Source organism: Mytilus trossulus, chromosome 2 (assembly GCF_036588685.1).
Source record: "Mytilus trossulus isolate FHL-02 chromosome 2, PNRI_Mtr1.1.1.hap1, whole genome shotgun sequence".
Lineage (NCBI taxonomy): Eukaryota > Metazoa > Mollusca > Bivalvia > Mytilida > Mytilidae > Mytilus > Mytilus trossulus.
Window position 1 is genome coordinate 39077821 of NC_086374.1, and position 23692 is coordinate 39101512.

The following is a 23692-nucleotide window of genomic DNA, read 5'->3' on the forward strand; positions in this document are numbered from 1 at the left end:
ATAAGATACACAGTTTTCTCTGCTTTCAAATCTTACTGTTTTAACCCGTCGAATCAATTATTGGTAATATTAATTATTTGGAAAACAAAAGGTCCTGGAATGGAGTATTTTTTAATCAGCAGCATTGTCCTAGTATTAGTTATAAATAAATTTGAATTCTTTGATTCGTTGTGTTACGTCTGCCCACTAACAAATTGAAAACTGTACCTATACGCCTTATTTTTAGTCCAGATTTTTAGTATTCGTATTGTTATCTTAGAAAGTCTTACTGATTAAAATACTACAATAGGTTACAATTTGACAATTGAGTAGTGTCAACCCCGTGATTATGACTCGTGTATATAGCATAATAATAATGAATACACCGTTTGGTGGTGTGCCTGTCAGATTCGGAACGTACAGATAAGGTAGTAGGTAACAGGTGAATATACTATTGGTATCGGTATCGGACTCGACCCGGAACTTCTTAATTATTGGCAATATTAATTACGTGGAAAACAAAAGGGCCTGGAGTGGTGTAATTTCTAATCTACACCTTTGTACTATATTAGTTATATATAAAGTTGAATTCGATGATTCGTCGTTTTTACGTGATGACGGCTGACAAATTGGACCTCGTAATTTTAGTATTATAGATTGTAGTTCATATATATGTTTTGGAGTTTCGTGTGATGTACATTTTCACTGAACTGGTACACTATTTTATTTAGGGGCCAGCTGAGAACAATATCCGGGATTTGCTCGTTGCGTTTACGATCCATTGGTGGCCTTCGGCTGTTGTCTGCTCTTAAGTCGGGTTGTTTGACATTTTCCCCATTTCCACATTTATACATCCCGTTTGAAAAGAATACAAATTTAGTTTGTTAATGACAAAATCGATATTTGTGCCAATGCACAATATTCAAAAAATATAATTACAACATTTGTAAGATAACCTTTACTTATAAGGTTGTTTAATGTTTGTATTTTGAAAACTAAATAAGGATGTCATATAGGGCTGGATGCTGCCATTTTTTAAAAGTGGATGCAAATCCAGGATAAAAGGGCAGTCATATAACTCTATTCTAAAGCATTGATTTTTAAAAAGGGGAGTTTCAATCCCCTGAAATCCATCCCACCTAGATGGTCCCCCAAATCCTAAATATGATATGCAATCTATAATATTGTATGTTATGAGTGTCCGGTTGTCTGGTTCTAAATAACTTATCATAGATACCAGGACTAAATCTAGTATATACGGCAAACGCGCGTTTCGTCTTCAAAAGACTCATCAGTGACACTCGAATCCAATGCATACACATCTATTCATATTGTATTTTATTGTATTTTGTATTGTATTGTATTGTATTGTATTGTATTGTATTGTATTGTATTGTATTGTATTGTATTGTACAACGTATTGTATTGTATTGTATTGTATTGTATGGTATTGTATTGTATTGTTTTGTATTGTATTGTATTGTATTGTATTGTATTTGCCAACGAATACATGTGCATTTAGAAGGACATCATGGCCAGTCATGATCCCTAGTGCACCGAAAGGAGCAGGTTCTAACTATATGCTATATATATGCTATATATTGATCGTCAAGACAGGATAATTAGCACCAAGTCTTGTGCATCAGAAGGACATACGAAAGGCTAATGGACACATCTGTATCAGAAAAACACAAGGCCAGATAATGAACACTGATGCATCGTAAGGAATAAGATCAAAACAAGATCTACTCATAAATTAACATTCAGACAGCTCCAATGCAATAAAGACAGTTTTGAATTCTCATTCTTCAGCCAAACAATCAAAGACTGGAATAAACTACCACCTGAAATTTCAAACAAAACTTCTACAGAAAACTTTAATGATGCACTTACCCATGCAGTACTCCTTAAAACCTTTTCTCACTTAAACTGCATGTACCTATTGTTTTTATCTTAATTTAAAAAAATAAAATAAAAAATGTAAAAATTTAAAGTTCAATAAAAATTGTAAAGCTTAAAAATTCTTAAGGGTTCCGCGGAACCCAGTGTCTCGCCTACTTTAATATGCTGTTAATCGCAGGCTCAACAAAAGAGGAATAAAATCAATGAAAATATTCCTCTTGATACTATCTTATGATTCTAAGAAGCTTCTGTCCAAGTTTGGTAAAAATACAGTATGTTTTAAAAACTTTAACTACAGACTGTCTGTTATGTAAACTGGAAGATTTATAACCATTTATAAGTAAAATACAGATACACAGGTACAAAATTTTAACAAAATTTTCTTATAGATACTAGCTTTTGATCCTAAACAAGCTTCTGTCCAAGTTTGGTACAGGTCCAAAATAGTATAAGAAAGTAATTAGAATTTTAAAAACTTTAACCACAGAGTGATTGCGTTGTTTCCTGGCAGAAAATCTAAGTCCATATAAAAGTAAAATGCACAAAAAAATGGATTTTTTTGTTAACAAAATTTACTTCAGGATACTATGTTTTGATCATAAACAAGCTATTGTCTAAGTTTGGTACAAACCCAGGATAATTTAAAAAAGTTATTAAAATTTCAAAAACTTTAACCACAGAGTGAATGTTATGTTTCCTGGCAGAAAAACTAAGTCCATTTATAAGTAAAATACCGAAAAAATGGAATTTTATTTTTACAAAATTTATTTCTGCATACTATCTTATGAACATAAACAAGCTTCTGTCCAAGTTTGGTAGAAATCCAGTTTAGTTTAAGAAAGTTATTAAAATTTCAAAAACTTTAACCACAGAGTGAATATTTGTTGACGCCGACGCCGACGGAATGTAGGATCGCTATGTCTCGCTTTTTTTCGACTAAAGTCGAAGGCTCGACAAAAATAAAGAAAAATTGAAATCAATTTTAAAAAGCAACCTCAATCAGGCATGCACCAGAATGTAATCTTCAAAATGTTGATGGTTTTCTGTAACTAAAGAAGAATACAAGATACAATATCAGCTCATGAACTCATGTGCAATCTGTGGGAATTATACAGTTTGACAGATTTTTTAACTTTATTAGTGAATATTTATGTGTTATTTTGAATAGGTATGAAAATCAATCGTGGCTTAAATGGGTTCATTTCATTTTGATACATGATATTAGTTTTGAATTATTATTTTATTTTCGTCTGTTATTTCGAATAGGTATGAAAATCAATCGTGGCTTAAATGGGTTCATTTCATTTTGATACATGATATTAGTTTTCAATTATTATTTTATTTTCATCTATCCTGTGACATTTAATTAGAACTAATATTGTTTGATTAGTGTTCATCATATCAAATGAGCAAAAATGAATGAATTTACAAAAGTCTTTAGGTCTAGCGTCTAGCATCTATAAGATATAAAAAAGTTGAATGCATTTGTATATTTATACCCCACACAATGAAGTTGCGGAGGGTATAATATTTTTGACCCGTCCGTCTGTCAGTCCTGGTTCTTGTCATCGCAAATCCTCTCATACCACACAACAGAATTTCACGAAACCTTTTTAAATGAAAATGGCATACTATGAAGTTGTGCATATTGACAGGAAATTACAATTCAATTTTTTTTCTAGGAGTTACGCCCCTTTGAACTTATTTACTTTAATGTACTACTGCAACAGATTGTAATCACAACTCCTCTGAAACTACACAAAAGAATTTCATTAAACCTTTTAAGATAATAAGGACATACTATGTAGATGTGCATATCGACAGAAAATTATGATTCAATTATTTTTCTAGGAGTTACGCCCCTTTGAACTTATTTCCTTCAATGTACTTCTGCAACAGTTTGTCATCTCAACTCCTCTGAAACCACACAACAGAATTTCATGAAACTTTGTAGATAATAAGGACATACTAAAAAGATGTGCATATTGACAGGAAATTATAATCCAATATTTTTAATTACACTTATTTAATTTCTCCAATGACAATGTGGGGTATGTGAGCGAGCTCATTAAGGTTCTTTAATTTAAGAAAGATAATATTGGAATTCAATGGACATTTTTTTTTTAATATCAAAACTGCAGAAGGTGAGAAAACAAACAAACAAACAGACAAGCACATGAACTCTGTGAGTGGTGGTATAGTGGTTAGTGCATCGGACTACCAACACAAATGTTCCTGGTTCGATTCCTGCTCCGAGATGAAAATTTCAGGGACAGAATTTTCAGCTCTCCCTTTACAAAATTTGCAAGTATAGTCTTGAGGAAATGCTGATAGTCCGTTGGAAGGGGATGATAAATGGCTGACCCGTGTTAAGAGAGAGCCATATCACTTACACGTTAATGCCCCTACATGGCAGCACTCACACCTGCAAAGTGGAAAGGGATTAATATAAGTTGCAATACTAGTTTCCCAATACACTATAAATAATCATGTTTAAATTAATAAAAATCCTTTTAAAAATATAAAACAATTACTGTAAATTCAGAAAAAAAATATGAGGTTTTTAGTATTAGCAATAATGCGACTAGGTGACTTATGCCTCTTTCAACACTATTGTGCTATTCGGTAACAGTCAGTTTTTACTGGGTGAGGAAGCCAGTGTGCCCTAAATACATAAAAGAATCATTACTAAATTAATTCTCCCCACCTATGCAGAAAATGTAATAGAGAACTATTACACATTTTTGTAAAGGGGTCAAGTGACACAACTTTGGGTGCAGGATTTTGGCTGGGTTTTTTTTGCTCTTGGGTTGGGCTGTTGTCTCTTCGACACATTCCCCTTTTCCATTCTCAATTTTATTTTGTAATACCTGTCAAACTTGACAAAGGCTAAATATAAAGGAAGATTTACAATCAATTATCTTTGTTTATTTAAAAAAGAATATGTAGAATACAGTGGATTTCTATTGTATACTCATTGTCCCCATGTCAGGCATGAAAATTATCATATAAAACTGCAATTTTGAATGATAATACATCACATTTAGTAAAAGGAAAGGACAAAAATAAAATTAAATTTTCAGATCATTCAAAAATGATAGGTCACCGCGCATTTTCTCAAGCTACAGGTTGTGACAAAATGACAAATTAAACAAGAAGTCTGAGAATCTAAATGACTTATATAAGTACATGAAATTAACTGAAAAAGCTTACTATGCAGTCTTATGTAATAAATTGATAAATCATAAACAATTCATAAAATGCTGAACAGTTTATGAACTTATATGTTATATGCGTCTTTTGATTTAAGATATAAGTAAAAGTTATTTATGAGTTATGTATCAAATTACACTGGACTAATTGTGGATACAAATTTTCATGGTATTTTACATATACTGTACTCAGAAAGTCAGCATTGTTGGTAAAGTTAAGAATACTTCCACATAAATTAATTAACAAGAGTGCACACACTGAAATGTCTTGCCTTCTTTACTAATCATTGATATTATGTTGATAGTCCTCAATATAAAGCTTTATTACAACTGTCACATAAACTTAACATTAACCAAGAAAACTAAACATTGACAAATGAACCATTAAAAGAAGGTCAAGGTCAGATAAACCATACCAGGTAGACATGAACAGCTAAAACTTCTTCCATTTAACAAATATAGTTTACCTATTGCTTATAGATTATGAAAAACAGACCAAAACACAAAAACTTAACTTTGACCACTGAACCATGAAAATGAGGTCAAGGTCAGATGACATCTGCCTGCTAGACATGTACACCTTACAATCATTCCATACACCAAATATAGTAAACCTATTGCATACAGTATAAGAAAAACAGACTAAAACACACAAAAATAACTATAACCACTGAACCATGAAAATAAGGTCAAGGTCAGATGGCACCTGCCAGTCGAACATTTACACCTTACAGTCCTTCCATACACCAAATATACAAGACCTTTTGCTTATAGTATGCAAGTTATGGACTTGACCACAAAACTTAACCTTGTTCACTGATCCATGAAACTAGGTCAAGGTCAATTAAAAACTATCTGACAGGCATGAGGACCATGCAACATATGCACATACCAAATATAGTTATCTTATTACTTCTAATAAGAGAGAATTTAACATTACAAAAAAATCTTAACTTTTATTTCAAATAATCACTGAACCATGAAAATGAGGTCAAGGACATTGGACATGTGACTGACGGAAACTTCATAACATGAGGCATCTATATACAAAGTATGAAGCATTCAGGTCTACCACCTTCTAAAATATAAAGCTCTTAAGAAGTGAGCTAAAGCCGCCGTAGCTGCCGCCGGATCAATATCCCTATGTCAAGCTTTCTGCAACTAAAGTCCCAGGCTCGACAATTCCATTACAAACAGGTAGTACCAGGTGCAACAAAATTTTCATCAAATTTATTTACGCTAAGGCTATTTTGATGAATCACAGTAAAATTGTAACCAATTTGACGCTAACAGTAGCCTTAAATGACGGTTTGATGTCTTTTAAAATAAAGGGCATTCATACCCTCATAACTAGCCAGCACATTTTTAAGACACAATTTATATAATGTATCCAATAATTAGTGATCAACTAATCTATGTCATAACATTTATTCAAACATGTTATCCCAAAGGAAAAGATAAATATAACTACACTAGTACTATTGTTAAATACTCCTCAGTAATATTTTTATCTAAAACCACATTTTCCTTATATAATCCACCACATTTGTAATGCCTTAATTATTAGTAATATTGAATAATTTTAGAAATCAATGTCTATCTTTAGACATAAATGATCATGTTTACTATCATAGAAATGCCCAAAATCAAACAAGAGTTTACACACAAGACTGTCTCACCTGCTGCAACAGTTAAATGATTTACAACAAATGAGGCCATGCCAATATATACTCATTGCAATTTATCCAGATACCAAATACTGTAATAAACTTATTTTTACCACAGATTATCCAAGGGAGATTTGCTAATAAAACAAAATTACACAAAATTAAGTCAACACTAAAACTCCAAATTGGATCTCTTTGTACATACATTCTTCAAATTAGAGAAATTGTAAAAGCAACTCAATGCAAAATTGCCTAGAATGGGCCGAACACAAAAATTTACTAAAAAAATAATATCAAAAATATTATTATTACTATTTTACAACTTCTTTGCAAATAGAGGCCAAGTTTGTGAAAAAAGGGATAACATATAAATGTATTTCTAATTGTTGACTTCATTGCACTAAAGATAACAACTTGGTCCATCCTACAGGGTTTCATAATAAGCAGGACAACAAATTCAGTTGCACTTCTTTTCAAGAGAGTTCAAAGTTTAAATCAATAAAAGTCAATTTAAATTCTCTGAATATGTAACACACTGCAGGTTGTTATAAGTAACTGTTTAAAAGTATAATCTAATACATAACCATCTACAGCTTAATAAAATCTATATACATTAAAATAACTGTAACACTAGCGTTACTTATATAATCAAAATTATTATTATTATTTCAACAATAATTTAAACAGCAAGTTAAAGTGATTGTATAAATAATACAAAATGACACACTCTTTCAATCACACAAAATAATATTTCAATCAATCAATAACAATTACTGTGGATTTATCATTATTCGTGAGATACTAATTTTCATGGATTTTGTGGATAACGGTGAACCACAAATTTAAATGTTCAAAGAAGTTCAAAATAACAATGGGCATTTATGTATGCTTTGGAAAAAACACAAAATCAAATATCCACAAAAATTGAAATTTCCTTCAATCAACTTTAAATAGAACCCACAAAAATATAAATGAAGCCACAGTATACAATTTTCACATTAAAATCCATATTTTGAAGTAAAATTACAAGTAAATGATTTCTGTTAGCAATTGTAATTAAAACTAATATAATTATTTTCAAACCTTGATTTATTGTCATCTGAAATACTCATTAATTATATAAATATGTCATACTGAAAGAGCATGACTTTAATAAAACATCATGTCTTTATACGTTCTTAATTATTTGGGTGGTAAAACATGGATTTTGAGAGAAAAGTTAAATCATAAATGTTTATGTCCAACAGAATACACAATTCCCAAAGAACAGAATGCAGAAATTGTCATAACTATTAAATACACCATTTTTCTTTATAAGAACAGACATCAATTTTACAATCTACATGTCTGCCTGAATTTAATTGGATTTAGTCAATATAATTTACCAGTACTTAATTCATAATTCATTAGTTTATAAAAAAACAAAGAAAGATAAAGCATTCAAACTTATTCCCATATAACCTCTACAACCATTCAGTTAATATCATTTCACTAATACAGCAACAGTTATGTGCAGACCAGTGTATTCATGGAAACTGTAGACATTCCAACTCCTAAGATATAGAGCATCCTCCTTGTTTTTCAGGAGTACCTCCGCCCTCTGCCCTCTCTATAGCAGATACTATCTGTATAAATACTTCATTCACAGTCTACAAACATACAAATCAAGAAACAATGAATATTTATAATTCTATAAACACAGAAACTCTAGTGTTAAATATGCATGTATTGAATTTCTGACAGATGGGTGTTCAAATGATATTGTCTGTGCAATTTTGTGTAAATACAGCCTATCATTATGAAGGTTAATGTCTGATCAATTATATTATTTTGTACAAATTATGTTTATTTTTTCACAGGAGAGTGTTAAATCCTCAAGCCTTTTTTATTTTTCACCTCATTCGGTCCTGCCTTCTTTTTTTTAGTTTATCCTGACTTTTTTTACATAAACTGTAATCCTGCCTTTTTATTTCAAAGTGTCTCATCATGCCTTTTTTTAAACTCAAAACTCCTGTCCTGCCATTTTATTCCATTTTCATCCTAGCCTCCTATATTAAAATTTCAGACAGGTTTTCCCTTTCCACTTTATCATATCCATTTTTCTAAATTTTGACCCCAAATAATGATGATTTGATTGACTTTCTTCATAACATTTAGCTGATGAGAAATAGAAGACAATGGCTGGGAGGTCATCCTTGTGAAATTTGACAAGGACCAGTGGCGGATCCAGAACTTATCCTAAGGGGGGGCCCCTCCAGTCATGCTTCAATGATTTCCTATATAATCAACCAAATTTTTCCCACAAAAGGGGGAGCTCGGGAAACCAGCCCCCCCCCCTTGGATCTGCCTATGAGGACTTTCAGGAAGTATTGGTGTCTTTCTCCATCCTGAATTGTAAATTACAGAGAATCTAAGGTCCAGATTTATAATCAAATAAACAAAATTTGATGACAAATGCAGATAACTAATGTAAATTTTCATTTAAATGAATAAATATATAAAACTTTAACTTATGAATATTAATATTTTTACAAGCTAATATTATTTTTGCTTGATTTTTATTTTATCTGCATTTCAATGAGAAGTAACTCAGAAATAGTGCATTTTCTGAAGGAATCTACATGAAATTTGCTATTTTATATTTGAGCCAGGAAAAACATATGGTGACCCTATCTTTTCTTTTGATATTTTCAAAGCATTTCCTATTTTTGAACATGTCTCAATATATACTATGTTTTGGCAAAGAATGAACAAATTCTATCATTTTTAATTTATACTCGGTAACTCTCATACCACCTTAACTAGGAAATAATGTTACACTACTGTTATAGGTTAGGGGGAAGGTCTGAAAGATACAAATATGTTTAAACCATACACATTCTTGAAGTCTCTTCCCTAGTCGGGAGTTTTTCACTCAGTGGATGTAAATGGTCACTGTCTATTATATTTGGTTTTTGTTATGTAATTTTAGACTTGATTTGGATTGTTTTACAGATCGTCAGACTCAAATTATTGAGCCTTTTATAGCTTGCTATATAGTATAAAATTTGCACATTTTTAATTACTTTAATATACTTCATTTAGAATCTGGGAGATATTTTTCTAATTATCAATCATACAACATCGTCTAATTCTTAAATATAATATTTTGGAAAAATGATATGTTTAAAAACAAGTGAAGTTGAGAAGATAAATTTGTACATGAACTTGCCTGATATTCTTTTGCAGAAGTTTCCAAGAATTTCACATTCCATTCAGAAGCCAGTTTCTTTCCTTCATCCACTGACACTACTCTGTCATTTTGTAGATCATTTTTATTTCCAACCAGCACTACAGGTATACTACAACAACAACAACAAGCAGAACCTGTTACTGCAAACATTTATTTTTATTATCCCCTACATTTATTGCACAAAAAATTGATAAAAATGTTGATTTTTGAATCTATAACAAGAATAAATGAAATAGGAGCCTGTAATTCAGTGGTTGTCGTTTGTTTATGTGTTACATGTTAATTTTCGTTCATATTTAAAAATAAATAAGGCTGTTGCTTTTCTCATTTGATTTGTATTACATTTTTGTACATTGTCATTTCGGGGCCTTTTCTATTTGACTATGTGATATGGGATTAGCTCATTGCTGAAGGCTGTACGTTGATCTATAGTTATTAATTACTGTGTCATTTTGGTCTCTTGTGGAGAGTTGTCTCATTGGCAATCATACCACATCTTCTTTTTTATATTTACAAATCATAGCTAATATATACATGTACTTAAAAAATATATTTTCATATTGGTTAGCAGCCACTGGGCATTTATGGAAAAAACCCTCTACAAACCTTTCACTTACGGTACAGTTTTATGCTTTATGGCAATACTTTGGGGAATGTCCTTGAAGTATGTTGACAACATCTCAAGACCTTCTACTGGAATGGGGAGTAACTTTATATTGACCCTAATTTGATCTTGTTTTTAAAGAAATCCCATCAATTCAGAACCCTTAAACATTATATTAACAAGACTTTTGTGTTCAACTCTACATCATAACCTTTTAGATTCAATATAATAATTTACCAAAGCTGCTAGTAAAGAAGTCTGACGGATTTTTTTTTTAATATTTTCTTTGAATGTTTATTTTATGCACAAATTATCATTGAGTTTAATGCTCATAACATTCAGTCGAGGAAAACTAAAGTAAGAGAACGGAAACAAAAAGTTCAGCAATTTTAATATTTGTAAAGAGGCATAACTCTAGAACGGTGAAATTCATACTTGATCTGTTTTTTGGTAATTAGTATTGTGTATAAGTTAAATAACATTTAGTTTAGCCAAACAAAATTAGAGAATGGAAAACAATTTAGGGATGTATGTATTGGCGGACAAGGGTAAAACTTAAATGTCCCTAGTCAAAACTTACTTGGAAGATCCTTTCATATCTAGCAGCTTATCATACACAATTTTAATCACATCAAAGCTGAAAATATACAAAGAAATATCATATTAATACAGCAACACTGTGTCATCAGCTTTAAACAAGATTTTTAATGCTAAAGATGAGGTCAACTCTTAAAAATTTAAAAATTTTTTAAATTTTTTGATTGAACTTGATAAAATATGTACACTCCAACAATTCTCCGTTCCTTATTTATTGGATCCCTAAATATAACTTTTTAATGCATCTTAAGCCAGTCAGAAGTTACACAACAGCTGCCAACAGTGAAGAAGAAACTGGTTACCCTTAAGGGCACTGTAAGTGCGACTGTGAATAGCAATCCCAAATTCTTCCTTTGCAAAACAAAACATTTGCCTAAAAAGGAATGAGTAGTAGCCATAAAGTATTGGTATTATTTTCCACCTTGACTAAATAACTGTTTTCATTAACAGACTGTGTAAATTGAATAAATAGTAATATTTGATAATGGAGATGGATAAGAAAAGAAACAAAGAGTCACAGCTCACTCAATCATATTAGTGACCATTATGTGTTTGAGAAATAACCTTTTTGTTTTGTGTGCTTCTCATAGTTGATCAGTTCCTTTCAATTTTAATGTAAAAACATGCCTATTGCAACATCCAGTGAAATTGGATCACACAAATCGATATCTACTGCACCCAGCATACTCTAAAAGAATGCTGAATCAAAACTTACCTTTTACGAGAATTTACTGAATACACTAAAACGTAACCATCTACAGAAATATAATAACTCTGAGGTAGAATAGAATATTCATCCTGTAAAAAAGATTGTAAAAAAATAAAATAATATTTTAAATTACAAACTGCAATCGATAATTTATACATGTAATGATTACTGAATTCCTTTTTTAGATTTTAATTTTTTTTTCAATAAAAGAATATATACAACAAAATAAATCATAAAGAAGTCCTTTAAGGAGGCTCGAGGGTATAAAAATTTATGAAAAAAATAAACATTTGTTTTTCATTACAAATTTTATTTGTTACCTTTTGTATTTGTTACTTTATAATATGGTACAAAAATCATTCAAAACAATCAATTCGTGTTGGCCCCAGATGACTTTTAAAATCTATACATCATTGAAAAAGTTCCAAATTATCTCCCTTTGGTGGAAAAATGCCATTTTTTGGCTTTAAAATAGAGATATCTTTTTCAACTCATCGGTGACCTATATTTTTTAATATAATTTCCATAAAAGCTGTACTTAAACTAAATTATTGTAAAATTTGAGCGATTTCTGTAATAAACTTCTTTTTTTATTTCGATATTAACTTTATTTCTCCTATTACTTCAACAGAAAAAAAACACTTTTACAAAAATGTATGCTTCTTTCGAAGGCAGATTGTGAGCGCAAATGAACGGTGACCCCACTCTTTTATTCTATTTTTCTATTAACTATAAGATGAAGTTCATTTATAGAAAAATATAGAGAAATCCTATATAAATGATTTAGACCCGTGAACCCCCTTAAAAAAGTATTTTGTCATTATAATTAATGCAAATTGTTATCAAACTATATATTAAAAATTATCAATGTTTCTATTCAAGTAATAGCCTTCTCTTTGAAAATTAAAGACATGACTTTTTGTGGTTAGACAACACAGTAAAATACCATTCTCATCTCTCTAAGACTCTATATATTAAAATAAACAATTTAAAGTATTGGTTTTTTTAAATGTTTATCCGACTTTTGACATGCCAGCATATGTACCAATAGAGTTGTAATCCTTTGAGAAAATAATAATAAAAGTGACAAAAGAAATAGTTATTATAATTCAAAAGCAATACACATAGCACTTAAACTTTTTACAATTTTGAAAAAACATTTTAACAAATTTGAGTGTGCTTTACTATGCTACAATTAAAAATTCCATCAGAGAAGCCTAATGACTGAGGTCCATGAATACAGTAAACTTGTTCAAATTTCAAGCACATTTATTCAATTCTATTTTGTAAGTGCCAACCCTACCCCCAGATAAAATCTTATTGCTTCTTTTGATTAAATAAGATCATCAATAATGGGCTGAAAGAGGAACAATTTTAGAATGAGAATATTTTGAAATTATGATAGCATGGACCAACTAGACAAATAAAAGTTATAAAAAGGCGTTGACTGTTTGAAGTGTTGACATTGGTTGAAAAATGTTTCATGAACAATATGTAGTTTAAACAAACAGGCCCAGTTAGATTTAACTGTTTTTTTATGAAGTCATGAAAATTTTTGTTGATTTTTAGTAGGTTTAGGCGAACAAACAAATATCTAGTTCAAAGAAGTACAATTTTCAACAGTCTTGTATGCTGACTTTGCTAAAACCGCATTATCAAATATCCATGAAAATGTCGTTTTTCCTCCATCCACGAAAAATGAATCCACAGTATTAAAACTATAATTTTCATATTTTGATCATTTACTTTTGAAGACTTATGTATTAATACTTTCACTCTCATCCCATCCAAAAAAAACTAAACACTGCTTTTTCTGGAGAAAAGTGTATATGAGACATGTAAAACCAACCTGTCCTGCTGTGTCAACAACTTCTAAGGCATACTCTTGTCCTTTTATCTTTAAACTCTTGTGGAAGGCTTTAAAATACAAAACATGAAACTACACGTATATCTGTTATTATATACACAGTGCAATTTTGGTTAAATTTATTTGTGATACAGATGTTCCCATTTCTAAAATATTTTACCAATAAATTTCTTTCACACAAAACTAGTTAACTTGCGTTTGTAAATTTAAAATTGAGAATGGAAATGGGGAATGTGTCAAAGAGACAACAACCCGACCATATATATATAAAAAAAAAAGACCAACATTTACATTGTTTTTCATTTTAACAAAGTATCAATTAGTATTTTTTAGTTTTATAATTAAAAACTGCACAAATTGATAAAATCTGATATGCTTTTAAATGTTTCATTTAATACGAGGGTCCTCACTAGAATATCTATAGAGTGAATTCAGGGATTCATCTCTTTTTCTCATCATATTGATCATTTGCTAGTTTGTAAATGATTTACCACTACTATTAGAGGTTGGTCATTTAAAGATGTATCAACAGTATCATGTATGTTGACATATATGCATCTGCAGGTTTACCAATAAGCATAATGTGATCCTGAGCTTTAATTGTATATACTTTCAATAATGCAGAAGGGCAACTGATTAATTTCAAATGCTAGTATTTAATTGTGTACCTGACTTAATAGCTTAATTGCTTGAAAATAGGGGTGAAATATACTAGAGGGACAGAAGGAAAACCTATAATAGTCTTAAGCTCAGGATCACATAATATTTTTTGGTATATCTGCAGATGCGTATACGTCAACATATATGATACGTCTTTAAATGAACCTACCTCTAATAGAATTAACCTCACTATTCCAGTGGTTAAGTTTGTTAACTGTGATTATTTCAATGAGCAAACTTTATTTACACTGTTGTAAAGTTTGAGGCCAACAGCTGATCCATATAAGAATTATTTGAGTTACAAATGTAATATTATAAGACCTTACCAAAATCAACTGAGCCTCAATTCTGCAAAAAGAGATGAGCTCTACTTTAGGACTTCAAATAATTTTAGTGAAAACCCTGATTATAATTTAGAATATGAGATTGGAGTTTCAAACTTACTGTTTTCTATTGTCGGATCATATGAATCAACAAACTGTTTTTCTATAAACTGAATGGTAACTGATGATTTTCCTACAATATAAAACATAAAATGATAATAAAGACAATAGCCATTAATTACAGCATGGTAAGATTTTATTCTGGTTTACATGTTTTGCCAAGACAATGCAAGAAGTGTGGTGTCTTGAGAACAATATAACATATGAAATCAAACAATGAAGTACAAAAAATAATGTTACAATAGAGGCTGTTATGATGAAGTTATAGATATAAATAGAAACTGAAATAACAGTGTTCTAGCTACAAAGTTTGAACATGGCGCAGCGCCAGCCCTTTTTTATTGAAGGCCATGCCTTTTATCTGCCGTTTCTCAGGGGCCTTTGCTGTTTTAGCACTAAAATCAAGCACTTTCTGCCTTTGTAATGCAAGCAAATTTGTAATTCTTTGATGAACAGAAAGTTCAGCTAGCTGTGTAAATTGTCAAATTAAGTGCATATCTTTACCAGACAGCTCTTGTGTCAAACACATTGTTAATTCAATTACCATATATAAGCTTTAGGTAATACATAATTTATGTATTTCAAAAATGTCTGACAAACAAATTGAGTTACGTCCCCTTTTTTTATCACCTTCAACTGTTTACTCCTTTTATTTCTGTTATTTTTCGTAAAAAAAAAAATCTGAAGTAAATTGAATGCAAATGCATATCAGATATTACTTTTAATTATTTTCACCTGAAAACACATTAAAAAAAAATTTAACATTTTGTAAATTATTTGTTTCATCTTTACTTTCATAAATTTATAATAACTATTATATTAAGTGCATTGGAGTAATAAGTTATTCATTTCCAATTGCAATTTCATAAGATGAAGTTATAATTCTTTATTGGCGACAAGGTCTTTAAAACTTCATCATTTAGGAATTTACACTTCATCTAATTAAACTATTGAATACAGTTAAACATAAAGTAGAAGTAAATGTCCCTTGTATACTAAATTTCAGCTGATAAAATGTGTACGTGGAATGACCTGAGATTTTAAGTCAAACAGAGAAGATTGTGCCATCGGGTTTGAATTTTATTACTCTATTTTAAGGTTCATGTGTTAACGTTGGACCCTTCTTCTAAAATGGCTGCATTAATTTATCATCTAAATATTTTCTCTGAGTACAGTAAAATCTGTGCCTCTGCCTCTGGGAAAGTTTTAGGACATAGCATGTCTTAGATAAATAAAATTCAAATATAGTTTATATTTCAGAAAATAAAAAAACTTTACTGGATTTTACAGTGCACTTTGAACTAAGTTTGGAAAGAGGTTTGAGAACTTCCCCACAGGTAATAATTGAGGTGAACTGTATTGATTGGTCTGAACAATAGGAGAATGGATACCTGACAATAATTGATGATTTAAACTGAGTACCTGAGTGGACCATATTAAGTCAAACTCAACTGTTTGTTAATTTTATCATCTTCTGAATGGCGAAAAAAGTGCACTGCAAAATCAGGTTAAGTTTTTACTTGTCTAAAACACACAATGCACTAGAAATTTATTTATCTAGGGCATGCTATGCCTTAAAACTTTTCCAGATGTGCAGGCTTGCCTGTACTTAGAGTTAATTTTGAGGAAAAATATGCAACCATTTTAGCCAAAGGGTTTACATGAGCCTTTTCTGAAACTTGATTTCACCATAGTTCCTAAGTTACATTGTATATTCATTTTAATTATGAGGCTTAAATAATTGCCCTTTTTTCAATGACATTCATGCAAAAAAATGCCCTTTTTCTGTCTAGCACATTGCCCATTTCAAATCCTGGCTAGTACACTGAATAAGCATCTAGTTACATTTTGTAAATTAAAAGTGGAAGTACATGTAAGACAATAAAGTTATTTATTGATGTGGTTAGCTGTTATTCTCACAAGTCTGTTTAGTTGTTTAAATGGAGATTTCTAGTGGCATTGTTGTAGAAATGATGAAAGTAGATCATAAAATGACAGTTCAATCCTTATTGCTATTTTCCCTCCATGAACATCACAAAAGTTCCCATAAAATTTTGATGTTATAAAAGAAAATATCTGACATCATAATAGAAAAGTGATTAAAAGTTACAGTTGACAAATTTTTAAATAGCTATAAGATGTATTCAACTGGCTATGTCATGATGTAAAACAATGTACAGCATCCAAGTTCCAGTATAAAATTTTAAGGTTCATCATAACCTTTTCAATGGCTGATAAGGCCGTATTTACAACACAGATTTTACAGAGTACAGACAAACCTGAAAAAGTTTAATGGATGACAGTTACTAGATATATATAAATTTTAAATGCATTTTTATGTTTTAGAAAATTATAAACTTTACTATATTTTGCTATCCATTTTTCTTGTTCCTGCAGAAGGTGCCAAAATAAGCTAAGTGCCGAAAGAGGTTTGAGAATCTCCTCTTGTGTAATACATGTTGTGAGTAGTATTGATTTAAATGGACAATAGACATCTGCAGACGATAGGTGATTTTAACTGTGTAACTGAGTGGATCGTATCAAATGAAACTGAACATGGTGTTTGTTTAGCTTTCAGGTCGATCTGGCCCAAGTCGATCCGTCCCACGTCAATCCAGCCCCACTTCGATCCGGCCCCAACAAAAATATTTTTATAAGGAACAAAAATAAAGATATATATTAATTGTAATTCATAAATGTGTATGATTTTTATTATAATGTTAAAGGTTTACGGTAAAAAAAAAAAAGTCCTTTGAAAAATAGATGAGTATAAAACAACTAGGTTGATAATGTTTTTATTAAAAGTTTTCAAAATAATTTGGTATAATTATATTAAAACGTATATAAAGAATACGGTACAAGCCAACCCATAAGCTGATAAATAAACGTAGGTTCAGTAAGACCCTCAGTTTTTTTGGTCCCAAAATATAGCAGTTTTACAAAATTGTGAAAATGTAATCTTTAAGCTGCATGTATTTACTGGAAAGAAGAAGAATGCTTCTGTTACATAAATATGGGGTGTTTTTTACAGTACAATGCACATATATCGGGTACTCGCATCATTAAAGTCATGCTTAATGATAATAATACATAACATATATATAAAGGTTGAGGATGAACACGGATGCGGCCACTTTCATTTTTCACAAAAATATCTGAAAAGTGACGTTTTTTTCCATATTTGATAGATTTTTTATATTTTTAAGCTTGAATAGATGAACCTGCAATTTGAAGCCTAAATCGTCCCTTTCCGAAACCTACTCCTTTCTCAAATTGAGAAATGTTGTTTGATTTGCCGAATCCTTTCTATAAAAGAGAAGATAGAATGCAGTGGACTTTTAATATCCCAATGGCTTTTCCTTGTGTGGTATGTGACCAACATGTTAGACCTCGACATCTATAAAGACCTTGTTGATTATTGTGTTATGAAAATGTATTTGTATTTATTGCACTGATAAGCATAATGTTCTTAAAGTAATAAAGAATTGAAATTGATTACATAACTTTAATTAATCAAGATTTGATTTAATTAAGTGATTACGAGTGGCATTACCTTAGTTCACAATCATCAGACAATTGTTGAATAAACAAACCAATTACAGATTAATGATTTGATTAAACAAATCATTAAGATGAGTTAAATTTTATAGCTTTCATCGGACTGTAAATATTTATTTAGTTATTCTGTGAATGAACTACATGTATATAACTATATAAAATAAAAATTTGTAAGGGTTCCGCGGAACCCAGTGTCTCGCCTACTTTTGCTGTAAATCGCAGGTTCAACAAAAATGAGGCAAGAAAGCAATAAAAATATTCCTCTTGATACTATCCTATGATTGTAAGAAGGTTCTGTCTAAGTTTGTTTAAAATCTAGGACAGTTAATGAATCTAATAAATGTGTCGAAAACTTTAACTGCAGACTGTATGTAATGTTAACTGGAAGAAAATCTAAGTCAATTTAAAAGTAAAATACAGAAAAAATGGAGTTATCTTTATACAAAATTTACTAACTTATGATGATAAATAAGCTTCTGTCCAAGTTTGGTACAAACCCAGGATAGTTTAAGAAAGTTATTCAAATTTTAAAAACTTTTACCACAGAGTGAAGGTAATGTTTCCCTGTAGAAAAACTAAGTCCATTTAAAGGTAAAATACGGAACAAATGGATTTATTATTTTATAAATTTTGCCTCTGGATACTATCTAATGATTATAAACAAGCATCTGTCCAAGTTTGGTACACACCAAGGATAGTTTAAGAAAGTTATTAAAATTCTAAAAACTTTAACCACAGAGTGAATGTAATGTTTCCCCGCAGAAAAAACTAAGTCCATTTAAAAGTAAAATACAAAAAAAATGGATTTATTTTTTTATAAAATTTGCTTCTGGATACTATCTTATGATCATAAACAAGTGTCTGTCCAAGTTTGGTACACACCAAGGATAGTTTAAGAAAGTTATTAAAATTCTAAAAACTTTAACCACAGAGTGAATGTAATGTTTCCCCGCAGAAAAAACTAAGTCCATTTAAAAGTAAAATACGGAAAAAATGGAATTTTATTTTTTCAAAATTTACTTCTGGATACTATTTTATGATCATAAACAAGCTTCTGTCCAAGTTTGGTAGAAATCCAGTATAGTTTAAGAAAGTTATTAAAATTTCAAAAACTTTAACCACAGAGTGAATATTTGTGGACGCCGCCGCCGACGACGACGGAATGTAGGATCGCTTAGTCTCGCTTTTTCGACTAAAGTCGAAGGCTCGACAAAAATCGCAATGACATTCCAACTTATCATGAAGAAAAACCCTTCATATTTTAAAATATGTTGAAGCTGCTATACAAACAGACACAATAATACTAGTCATGCTCGTATCAATTTTAAATAGTTCTTTAACTGGTACTCCAATCAATACTTCACTTACCTGTTGTCATCCCGACACTTTTTGCAATTTCCATTCATACTGTTAAAATTTGTCACAAATTGCTTAAAAATGAATATAGTTTATTCATATTTTATTATGGGGCCGGATCGACATGGGGCCTGATTGACTTGGGGCCGGAACGACCGGATACCATTGTTTATTTTGCTACATGTATCTTCTGCAGGCAGGAAAAAACTGGACATCAAAATCCAGGTAAGTTTTTCATTTTCTGAAATGTATACTACATAAAACTTTTACATATATAGTTCCTGCCATGCCTTAAAATTTTCCTAGATGTACCATTTTGTCATACTAATAGTAAATTTTGAGGTGTAAACACGGCCATATATTTATCAATTTCTTATGATGAACCTAAAAAAGGCTAACAGGGAGTTCTTGCTTTCTTCGCCAGAATCGGTAATTTGTAAGATGTTTGACATTTTGCCGTGTGAAGATATACTCATTGGGATGTCAGATAAATGGGTTATACAATTAACTATCAAAATATCTGGTCACTGTTACATCTTTTGTGATTCTGACAACGAAAGGAAAAGTTAAAATGATACAGAGAAACCAACCAACAGATCTGAAGCCCATTAAAGCTATTCTTTTTTGTTTTGCTGCCATTTCTGTTGATCACAACATATAAAAGGACAATGTCTGTTTTTTGTGAATGTAAACACGTTTGTTTTTGTTTTCAAACCATGTCAATGTCGCATTGCAAAATTAATATTAACTTCCGGTTCTTATTGTTTTTCAGAGTTACGTCCCCTTGATAAGTGAAAAGGACAAGTCGACCTATTCTTGACTCGACCTTTTCTTTGTCAAACACAGAAAGTTCGAAATATATATATGAATAACGTAACGATCTTGCAACTAGACATCGAAAGTTCATATCACTAAGTTTTACGTGCTCCCTGATTCAGTATTTTCAAAGAAACGAATTCTTCTCAAGTGTTTTAATTGATTTATTTGGGGTGCCGGCAAAAGTGTTGACCCAGGGACTTTCTATACTGACGAACACAAAGACTTTAAGTCCCTGGTTAACCTGATGCTATTCTAGTGCCAGTATTTAAATCCGGGGATGCGAACGACCCAGCAAATTACCGTGGTATAAGTCTTGTCAGCAATCTAGGTAAACTATTCACTACTATTTTGAATAGTAGATTATTAAAATGGGCATCAATGAACGATATTTTATCTGATGCACAATTTGGTTTCCGTAATGGTTACAGTACAGTAGATGCTGTGCCGGTTATGTTTATATTCTGTCATACAAAATTCTTTTTGTAAAGGTAATAGATTATACTGTTGCTTTGTTGACTTTTTAAAAGCGTTTGATACAGTTGATCGTCTATGTTTGTGGTACAAGATTTCTAAATTAGGAATCAGAGGGAAATTGCTTAATATTTTAAAATCAATGTATAACAATGTAAGATCTTGTATTAGATTTGATGGATTTAATTCAAAATACTTTTCTAATAATCTTGGCTTAATGCAAGGGGAAGTTCTTTCCCCTATTTTATTTTCATTTTATGTCAATGACTTTGAGAATGAATTTATTAATAATGGTAACTGTGGACTTGAATTTCAGGATATAACACTTTTTTTTATTAATGTATGCTGATGATATGATTTTGATGTCAGAATCAATCCAAGGCTTACAAAATATGTTAAATACTTTATCTGGTTATACTGAGAAATGGGGTCTTTCAGTTAACACAAAAAAAACAAAGATAGTAGTTTTTCGTAAAGGTGGGAAAATTAGTCTTACTGAGACATGGATTTATAATGGTAAACAATTAGATATTGTAGATCATTTTTGTTATCTGGGTGTGTTATTTCATTATAATTGTAAATTTTATATTACTCAAAACCACTGTGCTGAACAAGGCAGGAAAGCTATGTTTAGTATGAGGAAAAAGGCATTATCCTTATACCTGAACACTGTTACTTCTATAAGTTTATTTGACACGTATGTATGTAGTATTTTAATGTATGGTTGTGAAGTTTGGGGTGTTCATAGAGCACCAAATGTAGAAAAAGTTCATTTGGACTATTGTAAAACATTACTAGGTGTCAAGAGATCCACTTCTAATGTAATGGTATATTATGAATTAGGTAGATTTCCATTGTTATATGAGCGAAATTTTAGGATGCTCAAATTATGGACTAAAATTCACGGTAGTGAAAATTGTATTATAAAGTCTTGTTACAAAGAACTAGTAGCAAATAGCAATAAATGTAAAAACTGGGCCACTTGTATTAAAACAATTTTATATGATCTTGGTATGAATTATTATTGGGACAACCAATGTGTACTTTGTTTGGATAGTTCATTTTTACAATTAACCAAACAACGAATATATGATCAAGCTAAACAAGAGTTGCATTTTACGCTTGAAACATCACCAAAGTGTAGATTATATAAGTTTATTGTGTCAAATGTAGAATTACAATTTTATTTACAAAAATGTATTCCTGTAATAGCTCGTAAATGGATAACGAGAATTCGCCTGTCCTCACATAATCTATGCATTGAAACTGGTCGTTTTTATGGAATAAGTATAAATAGTAGAATGTGTATTGTGTGTGATAAAAATGTAGTAGAGGATGAATTTCATTTTATTTTACAATGTACAAATTATAATGATATACGTAAAAAGTTTATCAAGAAATATTATTGGACTAGACCGTCAACTTATAAATTAGTACAATTGCTTTCTGTTGAAAACACTAAGGAACTCTGTAATTTAGGAAAGTACTTACTCTATGCATTTAAGTGCAGGAATAATATTTAAGATCTATATGTTTATTATATGTAGTATGAAACTCACAAACTGTATAATATGTAACTGATATTTCTGACGTTTGTTATTTATGTGTATGTTAACGCTATACAACTTGTAAACTGTATATTTATGCATATTATACTGATAAACTGTATTGTTTAAAGTAAATAAAGAATTGAATTGAACCTAAGCACATTTTGTATGAAATCGCTTTATTCGAAAAATGTATGCATAATCAACTCATTAATATCCCAATTAAATAACAAAGAGAAGCATTCATTTTTACAATTACATTTTTATGTTAACATGCCTGACTACCTCAAAAGTAAGGTTCGCCTCTTTGCAGATGATTTAGCCAATTTGCTAAACAATTAATTTCAGAGGGCATTCTCAACAGAAACATCCAGTGAAACAATACCTGACATGGGAATTTCTAACCATCCAAAAATGAACACCATGCAATCTTTACATACACACTACAGTACATGATCACATATTAAAAGCAACAGACAAGGCTGAAGGAAACGACCATTTAACTTTTTTTTTAAAAGGTGGAAAGGAGTATGTTTTTTTCCTGATCCCAAGTTTGTTGAAAAAAATATTGCGGTCAGGCAGATGACAAAAATAAATTTCTGAATCCAGGTTCTCTCCATTCCTTAAAGTGTTAAATGTGAGAGAGAAAAATCCCGACAAAACCCAATCTAGGTTGGGTTTCATTTTGATTCCGCTTCTTCTTCTTCTTCCCGGTTACGAGTCGAACTCTATAAAAGTGTAATTGACTCGGGCGCATCTCAAATAATTCCCCGTGTATAACAAAATGTTTCAAAAATTTTAATGTAAGGATACAAATCCTATAAATTTGGTATCGACAAAAAAGAATAAAAAATGAATTTCTATTTTTCATTCTATATATATATGTGCATAATAAAAAAACGATTGAAGAAAACTTGGGAAGATTTTGTATGAAATCAAAAGATGCATGTCGTTAGATATCTGATATTTTACACGTGAACTTTACAAGATACTGAAAATAGTATTTTTCATGAATTTGATTTAATTTGAAAACTTAGATGTTACTTGAATAACTTTATATTCGGAAAAT

At 30.6% G+C, this 23692-nt stretch overlaps 1 protein-coding gene across 1 annotated transcript; it reads right to left on the bottom strand.

The window, feature by feature from the left end:
- Positions 1-6505: 6505 nt before the first annotated feature.
- Positions 6506-20550, bottom strand: LOC134707174 (GTP-binding protein Rheb-like). Its single transcript, XM_063566731.1, has 7 exons — positions 20377-20550; positions 14874-14945; positions 13752-13819; positions 11909-11991; positions 11177-11233; positions 9972-10101; positions 6506-8409 (listed from the first exon to the last, which is right to left on the bottom strand). The coding sequence occupies exons 1-7, from the start codon at positions 20423-20425 to the stop codon at positions 8314-8316; spliced, it is 555 nt and encodes a 184-aa protein (XP_063422801.1). The 5' UTR covers positions 20426-20550; the 3' UTR covers positions 6506-8313.
- Between the last annotated feature and the right edge of the window lie 3142 nt (positions 20551-23692).

Coding starts and splice junctions, on each gene's coding strand:
- LOC134707174 (XM_063566731.1), bottom strand. CDS start 20,425: ATGGCAGCAAAACAAAAAAGAATAGCTTTAATGGGCTTCAGATCTGTT. Junction 11,234..11,908: donor TCAGTAAATTCTCGTAAAAG/GTAAGTTTTGAT, acceptor GTATATTTTCAG/CTTTGATGTGATTAAAATTG. Junction 8,410..9,971: donor CTTCTGCAAAAGAATATCAG/GCAAGTTCATGT, acceptor GTATGTTTGTAG/ACTGTGAATGAAGTATTTAT.